Source organism: Ammospiza caudacuta, chromosome 21, assembly GCF_027887145.1.
Source record: "Ammospiza caudacuta isolate bAmmCau1 chromosome 21, bAmmCau1.pri, whole genome shotgun sequence".
Lineage (NCBI taxonomy): Eukaryota > Metazoa > Chordata > Aves > Passeriformes > Passerellidae > Ammospiza > Ammospiza caudacuta.
In genome coordinates, this window is record NC_080613.1 from 7828320 (window position 1) to 7844189 (window position 15870).

The 15870-nt window shown below is 51.2% G+C and overlaps 1 protein-coding gene across 1 annotated transcript in view; it reads left to right on the forward strand.

Moving 5' to 3' along the window:
• Nucleotides 1-15870, forward strand: part of ASTN2 (astrotactin 2) — a 358985-nt gene that overhangs the window by 221734 nt on the left and 121381 nt on the right. The window contains exons 14-16 of the mRNA XM_058818098.1: nt 8977-9101; nt 9458-9562; nt 11543-11722. Coding sequence (XP_058674081.1) covers nt 8977-9101; nt 9458-9562; nt 11543-11722 — 410 coding nt within the window. The remainder of the gene's footprint in view (nt 1-8976; nt 9102-9457; nt 9563-11542; nt 11723-15870) is intronic.

Consider the following 15870-nt stretch of genomic DNA (forward strand, 5'->3'; position numbering starts at 1 on the left):
TGCCAGCTGTCAGGCCATACCTGCTCCTGAGGTAGCAGCAGGGCTTGGATGCAGTCCTCAGTGCAGCAGAAAATCCTGTCCTTCTCTTTCCCATCCCAAGTGTCTTCTCCAGAGGTGCAGGATTTGCTGCTCTGCCTGTTGCACTGTAGCTCATGACTGCACAAACCTGAGAGCAAGTGCTGGGTTTGGGCTTGGGCCCCATCAGTTGTACCCAATGTCCCAAAAGTGGGGGACAAGCTCTGCTGGGAGGACTGTGCCTTAATCCAGTGTGACAGTGTTCACAGGGGCTCTTGAATTGGGGAAGAGACAAGGATCTGACTCCATGTTTCAGAAGGCTTGATTTATTATTTTATGATATATATTACATTACAACTATACTAAAAGAATAGAAGAAAGGATTTCATCAGAAGGCTGGCTAAGAATAGAATAGCAAAGAACGATAACACAGGTTTGTGTCTCAGACTCTCTGTCCAAGCCAGCTGACTGTGATTGGCCATTAATTAGAAACAACCACATGAGACCAATCACAGATGCACCTGTTGCATTCCACAGCAGCAGATAACCATTGTTTACATTTTGTTCCTGAGGCCTTTCAGCTTCTCAGGAGGAAAAATCCTAAGGAAAGGAGTTTTCATTAAAGATGTCTGCAACAATCCAGACCCCCTAAATCTTCCTCTGCACCTGGTCCCTGGGCAGTGTGACCTGGTTTGGATGCTGGTGGCTCTGTGCAGAAGAAAGCTGGAGCTGGGGATGGGGACAGGCCCAGCATCCCTCACCCCCCTCCCTGTGCCCCAAAGATGCTCTTTGCTGCTCTGGTGCTGCAGGAGGAGTGTCCCATGGGCTGCTGCCTTCAATGGCACCTCCCTGGAGATGAAAGCTCAAGGTGTTTGTGTGTTGGTGCCAGTTCATTTCCCCCCAGCACGAGCAGAGCAGCCTGAGTTCCTGGCCCCTGCCTTGCAGGGAATGCTGCCACCTGTCATCTGTGCCCATGGGCAGCAACAAACATCTGCAGGGTGTGTCAGCACTACCACTCTCCATCTGTGCCCATGGGCAGCAGATGAACATCTGCAGGGTGTGTCAGCACTGTCACTCACAATCTGTGTCCATGGGCAGCAGATGAACATCTGGAAGGTGTGGCAGCACTGTCACTCACAATCTGTGTCCATGGGCAGCAGATGAACATCTGGAAGGTGTGGCAGCACTGTCACTCACAATCTGTGTCCATGGGCAGCAGATGAACATCTGCAGGGTGTGCCAGCACTGCCGCTTGTCATCATCTGTGCCCATGGGCAGCAGGCAAATATCTGGAGGGTGTGCCAGCTCTGCCATTTGTCATCTGTGCCCATGGGCACAGGAGAACATCTGGAGCATGTGACAGCACTGCCACTTGTTATCAGGCACCCATGGGCAGCAGGCAAACATCTGCAAGGTGTGCCAGCTCTGCCACTTGTCTTCTGTGCCCATGGGCAAACATCTGGAGAGTGTGGCAGCACTGCCACTTGTCATCAGGCACCCAGGGCATGATGGCCACAGATGGGAGGAGGGAAGGGACGTGGGAAGTGCTCCAGGCACCTCACTGAGCCCAGGACTGGAGCTTGACTGGGGCTTGGCTCCTGGCACCATTGGCTCCTGGCACCACAGTTCCCTGGGAGGGTGGCAGGGGTGAGGTCACTGCAGGTGCTGTCGTAGTTTTGTGGTTCTGTAATTAAGTTCACACACAGAAAGGCAGCTCTGCAGCTGCAGTCACAAATCCCAGCTAACTCTCCATGTGTTCTGGCTGCCTGCTGGTGGAATCATCTCCTGCCTGGGTCAGTCCCTGTCCCTTGGGGACACCAGGCTGGTGATGGTCCGTGCTGGCAGAGCCATAGGCTGGCCAAACACCCTGCATGGGCACCCTGGGCAGGCACTGGGGTCACCCTGTGCTTGGGATGGTGGCACAGGGATGCTGGCACAGCTGGAGCCCACATTGGTGCACAGGAGGGGAAGTGGGAGCAATAACTGCGCTGAAATGACATTGTCAGAGTGCCAGTATATGAAATGTGTGGTGGTATTGCAGCCCTGCCATTGCCTGTGGCTGTTTTTCTTCTGCTTCTAATGACTAATAGAGAGAAGACAAAACAATTTCTATTAGTTTCTCCCACGCCGCAGTGGGTTTCTTATTTTCCAAACCTCATTAGAGTTTGTAATACCATGGTGGTAGTCAAGAGCAGTCCGAGTCACCCTGGGGGGAGAGGAGAACTGAAGAGATATGATGTGCAGCCCAGTATTAACACTGCTCCTGGCTCATCTCCAAGGTCCCTCCTGATTCCTTTGCAAACCTTTATGCCTTATCTTCATCTTAAAGGTTAACAATGAAGCTTAGGAGAGTGGGGGAAAAAAAGAGAAATGTTTAAGATCTCAAATTGTTAAAGAGAATGGATGTGTGTGCTGAGTGGAGAGCTGGGTCTGAATTTACATTGGAAAGGCAAATATTAATATTAAAAGGCTCGGCTTGTGCTTCCCAGGGCACCACAGCTGGGGTGTGAGTTTCCCTGGAAAACTGGGGCTGCTGTGCCCAAATCCCAGAGGAACTGGATGCAAGCCAGGCACAGCATCCTTGGGAAGCCGCAGTGGGCAGTCCTGGCTCCCCTGGAGTCAGTGGGAGTTTTGCATGTCTCCTTACAAACAATGCCAAGGAAAGCAGCACTTGGGGAAGGATTGCAAACAGCGCCCAAACAACCTGTGGGAGAGCATCCACAGCCTTGGCTCAGCTCAGCACTGCAATCTGCACCCACAGCACGTGTCCAGCCTGGCTCCAGCTCTCTCAGCTTGGATAAAACATGCCCATAGGGAAGCTGTGCCCAGGTCACCTCGCAGTGGCCGCAGCAGGAGCTCCATGAACTGTCCAGGAGGTCTGGCTGTCGTCTCCATCGAGCCATAAAGAGCTAGAAGGTGCTGGATTTATGGAAGCTGACAGGGTCAGAGCCTTTGGCTGTCAGTGGTGCCAAAGCTAATGCAGGGAGGCACCCTGAGGAGCAGATCCATGGAACAGGACATGGATCCTCCTGGCAGGCTCTGAGCAGCTCCAGCCCCTTGCAGATGAGCACATTTCTCTCCATCCACAGGTGTCGGGTATTGCCCAGACCTTCCACTCAAGGAGGGATGGCACACAGGCCAGATGTGTCAGGGTGCTCCTGCTACCACGTTCTAGGCTCAGGACAAGGCTGCTGATCCCCTGTGAGGGTGGGCAGGCCCTGGCACAGGGTGCCCAGAGCAGCTGTGGCTGCCCCTGGATCCCTGGCAGTGCCCAAGGCCAGGCTGGGCAGGGCTGGGAGCAGCCTGGGACAGTGGGAGGTGTCCGTGCCATGGCAGGGGTGGGATGGGATAAGTTTTAAAGTCCATTCCACCCCTGTTGGAATCACAAATCTGTGAGTCTGGGATTCTTTTGCTTTTCTCCAGCCACAGGTGTTTCTGATTTTTGCTCACAGCTTCTCCATCTCTCCTCTCAGAGCAAATTTATTTGTGTTTCCTTTAGAAATGGCTTCAGGAGAGGATGCACATTTTATCCAAGGAGGTCATTGATGAACCTTGTGTTCACTCTGTGCCACAGTGGTGGGCACCACTGGCTGAGCTCCCTTCAGTGCTCAGTGGCACTGCTAGCCCTGTGTGGCCCTGAGGGGGGCTGTGGTATCTGGGGGATATTGGGAGATGCTCTGTGGGAAGATCAGGTTGTGTTGGCAGAGCACTGTCACAGACACATTTTATGGAAAATCCTTTCCTTGGGATTTTTCCTTCTGAGAAGCTGAGAGACCTCAGGAACAAAATGTAAACAATGATTATCTGCTGCTGTGGAATGCAACAGGTGCATCTGTGATTGGTCTCATGTGGTTGTTTCTAATTAATGACCAACACAGTCAGCTGTCCAGACTGTCTCGGTCAGTCTTGCTATCATTCCTTTTCTATTCTTAGCCAGCCTTCTGATGAAATCCTTTCTTCTATTCTTTTAGTATAGTTTTAATATATTATATATCATAAAATAATAAATCAAGCCTTCTGAAACATGGAGTGAGATCCTCATCTCTTCCCTCATCCTCAGACCCCTGTGAACACCACCACAGGGCACAATGCTGATGGGAGCTCCCAGCCCCATGGAGGGTTTGGGGCTGTGTGGAGGGGATGGTGCTGAGCAGCCATGCAGACACCTCACACCAGGAGCAGCAGGGATGGCTGGTGTGATTTACCTCCTGACACACCTCAATTTAAATGCTAATTCTCCCTGAGGCACGGGGTAAGGCAGCTATTGGACACTGTCAGGCTGGTTATTGCTGGCACTGAAAGGGGACACAGGGACAGGTCTGTGACAGGTGGGTAATGCCATGATTGACTCTCACAATTAACAGACAAATATCATGTATATAGGTTAAGAAAAGTTTTATAGATTTACAGTCATGTTGTACCCCCTCAGGTCATTATCAAGGGACATCTGGGAGGGCTGGCTTGTCACTGTGGAACACCTGAGCTCCAGTCAGGATTTGAGGAGGAGATCTCCACCACTGGATGCCAAAGAAGGGGTTGATGGGCAGAATTTTGGGAGGGGTTAAAGGGTTAAAAAGGGAAAACCTCCATAGTGAGGAGGCTGAGCACATGGCAACGAAAATCTTTTTCTCCCAGCACCATGACCTTTTTTCTTTATTCAATGTTCTGTTTTTTTTTTTTTAATAAGGTTTAATAAACCTTCCTAAACTATGAACATTTTTGAAACTATGAAAAATTATGAAAGCTGTTTCTCACAGGTCCTATGCACAGCATCAGGGATGATATTGGTGCTCTCCTTTTCCCCTGCAGCCTGGTCCAACCACACTTCATTGCAAGCTGTGGTTAAGGCTGAGAGGTGGGGAACTGAACTTGGCAAAATCCACCTGGTCTCTCCTCTTTTATCCTGCCTTGTCTACAGGAGCGGGGCCTCACTGAAATTAATGCTCAGTAAATTTGGAGTAAGTGCTGCTTCACAAGGTTTGCATTAAACCTTTATAATTCACCAGTGCCTGAGGTCATGGAGACATGCTGGGGCAGATTTACAGTGTGCTTACCTTCTCCTAAGTGGCTGTGGCAACAGGACACCCTCTTTTCTGTTTCCCAGTGACTCCAGATCAATTTTTTTTTGGTGATGACAAGCTAAAAGGAAGCTATTTCTCAACATCCCCGTGTCAGGCTGGGCTCTGCAGCCACCCCAGCTTCTCCAAGGGAAATTTGGGTGAAAAGCTGGCACTAAATAACCTTAAATCCATCGTGCTCTCCCTGAGTCATTGTGGGACAGAAAGAAGTGAGATTAATAACTAATTCTTTGCCAGAGCAGGCGTCCTCTCTCTCAGGCTTGCCTAGCAGAAAGGAGTCGTCACTTTGCTGAACATAAGCTTGCTGGATGATAATGTGATTAACATTTGTAGCTGTGCTGGCTCAGATAAGGGTAATTAAATCTCACGCTTGAGGGCATAAGCTAATCACTTGTGGGGTCACTTTTAATATAACATTTATATATTTACCCCTCCATGAAAACAATTGCCCAGGTGGTGCAGGGTGTGCATCCCCTGTCAGTGTTGGGTGGAGGGAGGAAGCCCCACATCTGCTGATGCTTGCAATGTGCAGTGGGAGCTCTAGAGCTGCAAGGAAGGGTTGGTTTGCAGAGAGCATCCTCAAGGCCGTGCCCTGTGGGAGCAGAGTGCCAAGGGAGGAAGCCACAGCTGACTGAGCTAAAGAGGAGAAGCTGCTCCTTCACCCAGCAGTGTTGCTAACAGGAAAATGAAATGCATGTCAGCCACCAGCTGATCTGTGCCTGCTGCAGGCCAAAATCCCACTGCCAGCTTGGCTCTGGCTTTGAGAGCATCTCAGCAAGGAGACATGGTGCCCCAGGGCCAGCAGAGCCATGCCCTGGAGCAGAATCCAGCAGCCATGGCTCAGTTCTGGAACACCACAGCACTCCAGCTCCTCACCAGGGCCTGCACTGAGCTCTCCTGCTCCCCACAAACCCCATTTTGCCTTTTCTGGTGCTTTCTGGAGGGTCCCCACAGGCTGTGTGAGCTGCTGCCAGCACCGCAGAGTGCAGCGATGTAGCTCAGTGCTGCACCATGGCTCTGCTGCACAACCTTGGCTGTGCTATCAAAGGTCACAGTCCCCAAAAACACAGCTGGATTGTGCATCTGGTGACAGAGAACAGTGCCACTGCTCCTGGTACTGAGCAGTCACTAATTGCTGTCACCCCATCAACACCCTGAGGTGTGGAGCTGCCCTGAGCTGTCTGTGTCACCCAGGCAATGGGTGCATTGTAGGGCTCAGCTGAGGACACACCAAGTGTCCACCAAAGCCAGGATTTTGAACTCAGTTTATTCCAGGCAGCTGCCTTCCTCCTCAGCCCAGTATCCGAGCTCCCTAAAGCCTTTGGCCATTTGACCTTTCCCAGCATCAGGCTCGTTTGCATGGACTCAGTTCCCTCCAAGGCAGGCACGTGCTCTGGGTCAGATGCTGCTGGGAGAAACTGCATTTCCTCGTGTAATGACTCAGTATCTGCAAAATGCCTTGGGAGAGGCTCAGATCCCCACCAGGAGTGTGCGGTGCTGGGGAGTGGATTCTGTGTGCATCGCACTGGAGAGAGCTGTGTGCTCACTGCTCCAGTGAGTCCTGGGCAGCTCTTCCACTGGGGAGATGCCAGGGGCAGAACAGAGACACAGGAGGATGTTGTGGGGCTGGCAGGTTTGTCTGCATCCTTCCTGATCCCCCTGCAATAACCCTGTGGCCCCCACACCTGGCCCTGCACCCTGCAGGGTGGCTCCCCCTGCATCCTGCTTTTCCATCACTCTTCTCCATGGCTTTGGGATTTGGCAGCACTGATGTGTTCCCTTTTCTGCAGAGGTAGAGCAGCAGAGACACCAACATGCTTCTCCCCCTGTTCCCTACCAACTTGCTTTATTTTGCAGCCCAGTTTCCCACCACCCACACGGCTCCAGCAGTAATTGCAGCTCCCCATTTGGAATTGCTGTGACAGCAAAGGGCTCAGAGCAGCAGAACATTCCACCATGGGGATCCCATGCCCAGCGGGATCAATTGGAGATTTGTGAGCACGCTGGGAGTGAGAGGCTTTTCCCCTCAGAAAAAATAAATCACTTTTTTCCTTTTTTGCACTGAGGCAGTGCAGAAAGTGATGCTCCTGAGATGCAGTCAGCTGCTGGTGGCTCTGAAATGGGGGTGTAGCATGAGACAGGCTGCCAGGGAATCATGGAATGGTTTGGGTTGGAAGGGATCTTAAAGATCATCTTGTTTCAACCTTCCTGCCATGGGCAGGTGTGACCGTGTTCACAGGGGTCTGAGGATGAGGGAAGAGATGAGGATCTGACTCCATGTTTCAGAAGGCTTGATTTATTATTTTATTATATATATTACATTAAAACTATACTAATAGGATGGAATAAAGGATTTCATCAGAAGGCTGGCTAAAAATAGCAAAAGAAAGAACGATAATAAAGGCTTGTGGCTTGGACAGAGAGTCTGAGCCAGCTGACTGTGATTGGCCATTAACTAGAAACAACCAACATGAGGCCAATCACAGATGCACCTGTTGCATTCCACAGCAGCAGATAATCATTGTTTGCATTTTGTTCCTGAGGCCTCCCAGCTTCTCAGGAGGAAAACTCCTAAGGAAAGGATTTTCCATAAAAGATGTCTGTGACAGGCGGGGACACCTCGCCTTTGAGCACACTGCTTAAAGACCCATCCAGTCTGGACTTGAACACTCCTTGTGCCCCACTCATGTGTCCCTACCTTCAGATGCTCCTGTCCCCCTTGGAGCTGGGAACATCCCCAGCCTGGTTGCACAGGGCTGTGGTTTCCTGCTCACCTCTGGTGCAGGTTGCAGTGGCCACATCTTGGCCCCAGAACAGTGAAAGTGTTCCCTGAAATCAGCATCTCGCTGTGCTGGGACCCATGGAGGTGGCCAGAGTGTCCCCAGTTGTGAGATGACCACAAGATGATGGATCATCCCCTCAGGGACAGGCTACAATGGGTAAAACCAGGGTAGATGAGTGAAATCAGCAGCTGTTTAAAGGAAAATATATTACAAAAATGCAGCTGGGCCAGGCTGTGCCAGTCTGAACCTCCCCCAAGCTCCTGGGGCTGACCTGATTTTGCAGGAACCTCCCTTTCTTCTGCTCTGCTGCCCTTTTGTCTCCACACCTGGAGGATGCAAAGCCTCCTGGCCTATATTTTGGCTCTAAGATCAATATTTAAAATCCCCCCTCCTGTTTCCTCGGTGCAGGTGCGAGGCATTTCCCTTTCCAGGGGAGGCTGGTCTCCCAGAGACCTGTCTGTTCACCATTTCAAATCATTTCCCTGCTACCCTCGTTCTAGAAACAATTCATTAGGGGCCTATTATACAATGTTTTACCTGCCAAGGTTAGAAAAGATCCTGCATGTGTGGTGAAATTGTGCTGTGAGCTGTACACCAGAGTGGGGGTTTTTGTGTCTGTATGTAAAATAGATTTTTCCTGCCTTTTGGAGAGTGAGTCACTGGTGGGGGGTGAAAAATGTAGAGGTGATGATGGTGCCTGGGGAGCCCCAGCAGAGCTTGGTCACTGTCCACATGAAGATGCTGCAGATGTGCAAAGGGGCACTTTTGGGGTGTAGCAGCCATTCCTCTTTCCTTGCCCCCTCTCCAGGGCCCACTTTGAGAATCTGGGCCAAACCCAGTGGCCAGGTCCCCAGGCTGAGAGCAGTTCTGTATTTCTGGAGCACTAATGGAGCTGCAGTCCCTGAGGAGCTCATTAAGCATCATCTCAGAGGGCTGCACAGCCAGGCTGGCTGATAGAGAGGCTGCACACCCCATCTCCTGCTCCAGGGGATGTCCCCTGTCCTCCTGAACCGCTGTCCTGGTGCCACCAGGGCTGCTCGGCCTTGCTGCCAGGCCGTGGCCTGCATCGTTGCTTTGCAGTTGTCTTTTTCTCTCTGCAGGGAGAATAACTTCATCAAGGACTTCCCCCAGCTGGCTGATGGGCTCCTGGTGATCCCCCTGCCCGTGGAGGAGCAGTGCCGTGGGGTCCTGTCAGAGCCTCTCCCTGATCTGCAGCTCCTCACAGGTACGAGCTGCAAACGGGGTACAGAGCACAGGAGGGACAACAGGAGCACAGGAGGGCAACCCCTTCTCCCAGCCTGGAGCCCAGTGTGGCTCCTGAGGGGCATCATCCCCCCCTTTGTGCCAGGGGCAGAAATAATCTGGGGGATGTGTGAGTCCATCCCAGCAGCATCCCCATCCCTGTGAGCAGTCACAGCCATCCCAACGCTGCTCCAGGTACCCCAGGGCATCACCAGTGAGCTCTCCAGCCCTTCCACCACCCCATTTCTCACCCCTGCAGCACACAGCAAGGTGGGAGGGGGCATTCAGCACTCCCCAGGGCGTGCTCAGCAGTGTCACCCTCCTGCTTTGCCTTTGCAGGGGACATCAAGTACGACGAGGCCATGGGGTACCCCATGGTGCAGCACTGGCGGGTCAGGAGCAACCTCTACAGGGTGAAGCTGAGCTCCATCACACTCTCTGCAGGTGAGGCATTCCAGGGGCAGGGAGATGTGTGTCTGCATGGCTGGGTGGTGGTTTTCTGCCCCAAGCATCCCATTGGCATTTCCTACTTCCATGCTCTGTTCCCAGCGCTGGGAGGTTCACCTGCTTTTTTACAGGGGGGAAACTGAGGCAGTGAGTTTGTGCAGCAAGAGGTGAGGTCAAGCGAGTAAGCAATGAGCAGGAAGGATTTGTTTTGGGGTGTCTGTATGTATCTATATGTACAAAAAACAGCCAGTTCCTTAAAAAAGGGTGGTTTCAAAAAGAACTGAAGCACTTGGAAAAGCAGGTCATATAAAGCAGGGAGTCACAGATGAAGAAGGGGTGGGTGGGAGGATCCTGCAAATGTCAAAACATTTCACTGCCACGTTTTTACAGCTACACATTTTGTTTCAGGAATGCTGAAACATTTTGTTGCGACCTGAAATGTTTTGCCTTTTCGTTTCAAAATAGCATTTTTTATTTAAAAATCAACGAGTTTTTAAATGGTGAGAGAAAGGAAAAAAAAGATTTAGTGCTAACAGGCTGCACAGCCCCAAAATGAAATAACCTGCTCAGAGCTGAAAAAAAATATGTGGGTTCAGCTCAAAATGAATTCTTCTGGCTTTTTTATTAGAACAACCTTCTCTTTCAATAAACCAACCGGCCAACCAGCCAGATAATCTCATTTTGGTGACAGCTATGACGTATTTTCTTGCAGTATGTTTTCCATTCCAGCGCTGAACCAAAACGGTGCTTTCAGCCTGCTCTAAGTGATGCTGAAGTGCTGTGGAGTCACCAGTGTCTCCAGGATATTTCACCTCCACAGGGCAGCAGGGGTCCATCGTGTCTTTGTCCCTGCTGTCCCTATGGATGTTGCTCAAGGGATACCCTGACCTTTGCACATCCATGGAGCTGCCACCAGCCCAGCCCTGTGTGTCCCTCTGGGCTGTCTCCAAATTCCCTAAAAAATAGTTCCCAGTTGTGCTGGGTGTTTGCACCAGGGGTGGAACATCTCTGGTGGTGGATACAGCCAAAGAAAGGCCAAGCACATCCTCCGGGGAGAGTGTTAATGATGTGCCAGCAGGCTGAGGAGCAGAGGAGCTGGAAGGACGGGGGTTTTGTGTGTGTTTGTGTGTGTGTGTGTGCACATGTTCACATGCACATCCCTGCAAAATTATCTGAAAAATCTCTTAGGGAAAGGAATCATAAGGGAAGTCAGAGCCACAGCCTGGGGTATTAACAGCTTGTGGGTTCCAAAGGATCACGTGGAGGCAAAAGAGGAGGGACTGCACCCATGTGGGGTATTGCCAGCAAGGGGGGCCATTAACAGACCACGGATGGGACAGGGCTGCTGTGGAACTGCCTTGAACTGTTTTATTTTTCAGCATCAGTCTCATTACATGATTATCACAATGGGAAGATGCCAGCAGCTCACATCCCAGGCAGCAGACACAGAACTTAATGTTATAACTTACTTTATAAGCTTCTTGAGCAATCACACAAAGCAAAAGCACATTGACAGTAGTTCTATCCAATCACTATAAGCACACGTAGCTTTGGTTAAAACAATGCTTGCTTATTTCAAATACAATACCTGCTTGTAAGCCTTAAAACACAATGCACAGAACTCCATTATTAAGCTTCAAACTTCCTAATATCTTGATAGATAAACTTTCTGTAGCTTAGAGAGTTATTCTAGACAAGCGTTAATCCACAGACCATTGTTCTATTTGCCCTTGCTTTTCTATAGTTTAAATATTTTTTCTGCTGACCTATCTCATGGCTGCTGCATAGCTCTGCTCACAGTTCTGCTGCCTCTGAGGCCTGCATCTTGCAGCTTTCCCAAAACCCTCTGATTTTGTGGATTCCCACAGTAGGACCTTGTATATGACCTGAGCAGGAACCTCTGGGGCTCCTCTCCCCTGGGTTATTGATGCCAGCCCTGCCTGGCTGACCTGCCCACCCCCTGCCTCCCTCCCCCAGGCTTTGCAAACATCCTGAAGATCCTGAACAAGGACAGCAGCCGGGAGGAGCTGCTCTCCTTCATCCAGCAGTTTGGCTCCCACTACATCGCCGAGGCGCTCTACGGCTCCGAGTTCAGCTGCACCATCCACTTCCCCAGCAAGAAGGTCCAGCAGCAGCTCTGGCTCCAGTACCAGAAAGGTGAGGAGGGGGATAGCAATGGGCAGGGGCACAAACATCAGGTGTCATGTGCTGGTTTTCACCCATCATCCCCTTTTCCATGCATACACCATCACTGTGCTGGCTAGCTCAGGCAGGAGGTTTGTCCCAAACTGAGTGCTCAGTGTCAGCTGGCACATGTCATCCCTGAGCCACCCTGCCTGCTCCTGCCCTTCAGCTTCCACCCTCTGGCTCCATCCTTGCCCAAGGTGACCCCCTTCCCCCCACAGTGGCCCTCCCATGCCAGGGTCAGCTGATGGAGATGTGACATAAATGAGCTGTCTCAGAATGGCTTTGTTTTATTGCTTGTGACAATGACAGTCTTTAAGGAAGTGCATTAAATCAATAGCAGACTCATTGTGCTACGCCATAAATAACGAGACACATCATTAAACAGGGCAATAAACTTCAGGACTTTGAAGTAATACAATTAGGTTATGTTTATAAAAACTCCCTTATCGCTGTAGCCTTCCATTTGCCAATTCATCTCTCTCCTCCAGGGACTTGGGGGTATGCCCTGGATCTGATATTTTTCTATTCAAAAAATATCTGTGGTGTATCACAGAGCCCATCTTAGGGCTGATGGTGACAGAGGTCATCAGGGCACTTGCATCCTGATCTGGTGGCACTGCCAGGAGCAGCCTCACTTCCTGGAGCCCAGCAGAGAGGGGAGAGGTGTTCTCCCACACACCACCTCCCCTGCTCTTGGCTCATTTTCTTCTCTGTTTCCCCAGTGTAGCTGGTCTTGTAAGTGTATTTATAACAGCCTGTGCTCGTTTGTTTGGGTTTTAAATAGTGATAAATGAAGTTTTCCATAGCAATGCCCCTGTTTAGCAGGAGAAGGCACGTGGAGGTGGGTTGTTTATGTACTCATGGTGTTATTAATCACTTGGGAGCATTCCCTGCAATCCAGGGGCAAATGTGTTGGTGGTGCAGACCCCATGGTCCCAGTGCCATTATCTGGGACCAAACCAAACCCAGACAAGGGTTTCTCAGGAGAATGAGAGGTGGGAATGAGGGGCAGCTGCTGCAGCCCAGGCCTGGCACAAGCATTGCTGCTGTTCCACATTGCTGGGGCCAGAGGGGACATGAACAGTGCTTGACTTGGTGGTGAAATATCTCCCATTCCTTCAGTCCCACCTCCCTCATGTCAGGGGCAGCAGTGGCTCAGGGCTCAGCCACAAGGCCCTGGGGTGGCACAGGGCCTCAGTGACAGAATAATTCCCATTTTAGTCCATGGTATGCAGCTGGCCGAGGTGGATCCCTCGCTCCCCACCTGGGTCCTGCCCCCACTCCTGGAGGTGTGCCTGGCTGCCCTGGCATTTGTGGGGCACCCAGAGCATCCTTTCCCAGTGCCTGTGAAGCACCAAAGCACTCATGGTACTCCAGGGATCCCCTGAGGGGTTGCATCTAATGCCTGGACATAAACTTTTCACTCCTGATTATTCAGCATTTGGGCACCAGGTGCTGTTCCTGACCTTGTGTTTTGCTCATGGCTCCATCTGTGGTTTTGGTAGCTGGTGGGGTTGGTGAGGTTGAACTTTGGGGCTCTGGGCAATGAAGAGGTAACCCAGTGTTGTATTCAGCTCTTTGATGGCCAGAAAATGCTTTTGGAAGGACATTAAGGATGTTCAGGACTCTTGGAGAGATCAGCCTGTGGACAGAGAAAGTGTCATGGGGGAAACCCAGGGCTCTGTCCCAGGGAAATCCCAGTTAGCCAAGAGAAAGAGCTTGCTGTTCACAGTAGATGGATTTTATTCCCAGCTTCTCTACTGATTTACCCTCATTTTGCCAGCGACATAAGGCAGATAGGAATAAATAGCTCCAGCTAGACAGTTCTGGATGCCTTCTCCACTCAGAACAGCTCTGGCCTGCCGGGCTCCCCGCTGCTCAGCAGCCCGTTCTGAGCTTCTCAGTGAGCACACATACGCATCAGCTCTGATAAATATAAAAGTAGGGCCAGAATAACTGGAATTTGTTAGTGGACAAAACTGGTCACAAGAGGAGGGAGAGAGGAGAGTCTCCAGCTAATTGGAACGGCACCAACTCTGAGAAAAATGCACATTACAGGGTGTTTGCAGCACTACACAGAATTATTTTAATATTTTAATCAACTTCATAAATCAATCTCCAGGCCTCAGGAGGAGGCCTCCAACAATAAAGGCACAATCTGTGCGTAGGGCCCTAATTGAAAACATGGTTTTGAAGAGAAGCTCTCACTGCTGGTGCCAGGGCAGGCTCTGAGCTGGCCTGGAGCTGCCCAGAGCCTGTGAGGAGGGTCAGTATGTGCAGAGCTGTCCCTCCTGCCAGGGGCAGGCACAGGGACACACGGACCTCTGGGACAGCACAGAGCGGGCAGCCTGCTCTGCTGGGGCAGTGACAAGAGTTCCTTCCTCCTGCAGGAGGATATGGGGGAAATGAGGTGCCAGAGCAGCCTGCCCTTGTTCCCAAGGGTTTGCAGGAGCGAATCCTGCGATGGAGAGCCAGACAGGCACGGTGGCACAGCTGTGGCACAGCCAGCACTGTGCTCCTTCAGGGCAGGAGTGGGAGCATCCCCCAGGCTCCCTCACGGGAACAGCCTCAGCCCGTGAGCACACCAAAGCAAACTCCAATTTTACTTCATGCAGAGGGATTAAAAGCCCATTTTTTGGGCTGCTTGCTCTGGCTCAGTGCAGCCAAGCAATGCTTTAGCACACTGAGTGGCCCCCAAGCAGGGACCTTGAGATGGACCCAGCCATTGATCTGTGCCATGGGAGCCCACATTGGTTTTCTTCCCTGGTGGAGCCAGCATTTAACACTGATGGTGCCTCATTAAGTTGGTAGCAGTTGTGTGAGGACCTTCATTTGGCAGCTGGGACAAACATGATGTCCCCAGCCAGCTCCAGCTGTGTCTAAGAATGTGCTGGGCCTGATGGGATGGAGGGAACCAGCTTGGTCACAGTGGTGCTGTGGATTTCTGGAGAAAGCAGTGTGGTTTCTCCACATGGAGTGCTGGCTGCTGCACAGCAGTGCCTCCATGGCATCCACACTTCTTCTTTTTCTCTGTTCTGTCCCCGCAGTCACTAGGTTGGGGTGGAGGAGGTGTTGGGAGATGACACAGCCAGGACAGCTGACCCAAACTGGGTCATTCCTCACCATGATAATAAACCTGGAGGTGGAGGCTGGGAGTCACCCCACCTCAGAGACTCAGAAACTGCACATCAAGGAAGAGAGTGATCCCTCCATCCAGCAAATTCCCCTGCTAGGAACCACTTCATTCTCTGATAAAAGTTCATCAGAGAGCTGGTGGGTCTGTGGTTCCTCATTCTGGCTGGTGAGGAGAAGAAGAGCTTGCTTAGGGAAGAGGAAGATCTGCTCTGAGAGCAAAATCTGACAGCCCTGGTGAGGTTTCTGCAAGAGCTGTTGCAGTTTGCTTATTCCCACTGGAGAAGCCCAGCTGGGAAGCAGGAAGGGATGCTGATGGGCTCAGGATGTGTGTGCCTGGGTGGGGAGATCCAGAGGGTTTCACTGCCCAGCTGGGAGGTTACTTTAGGTCTGCAGTGAGGGAAATGTTTGTTTTTCTTGAATTTCCTATGATCTCTAGATAGAGTTTTCTTGGCTGAGGTTCCCTGGCTACATTGAATGCTCAGCAAGCTCAGCCTGTGGCTGCTGCAGATGGGGGAGATGTTCATGTTCCCTCTCAGTAATTGAACATTTATGGGAATAGTCATGGAGGGGCTGTGTTTGGCAGGTCCTGTCACATTCCCTGAGCCTTTCTGCCCCCTGCCCTCCCCAGTGCTTGCTTCTCTTCTCTTGAACAACACTCCGTGAACTGCATTTACCTGTAAGAGGTGACAGCTTTCATGCTTTCTTGTGAACTCAGCAGCTTTGATAGGAGATCTTCACCAATATCCTTCACAAAATTAAGGCCAGAGCCTGGAGCTCTGCTAAAACAGCAGTCGACATTCCTCTGAGTGAGGCCTGGGGCTCCCTCCTGTCCTTTCAAGGCTCCATTTGTCTCCCTTCAGGTCTGATACTGCCATTAACACAATTAAGATTGAACTAATCCACAGGAACCTTTAGTTTTCCTTTCCTAGATGCAATCAGGTGCATTAAGAAAGCTGTAAAGCCACTTTTTAGCTGGTAAAGGA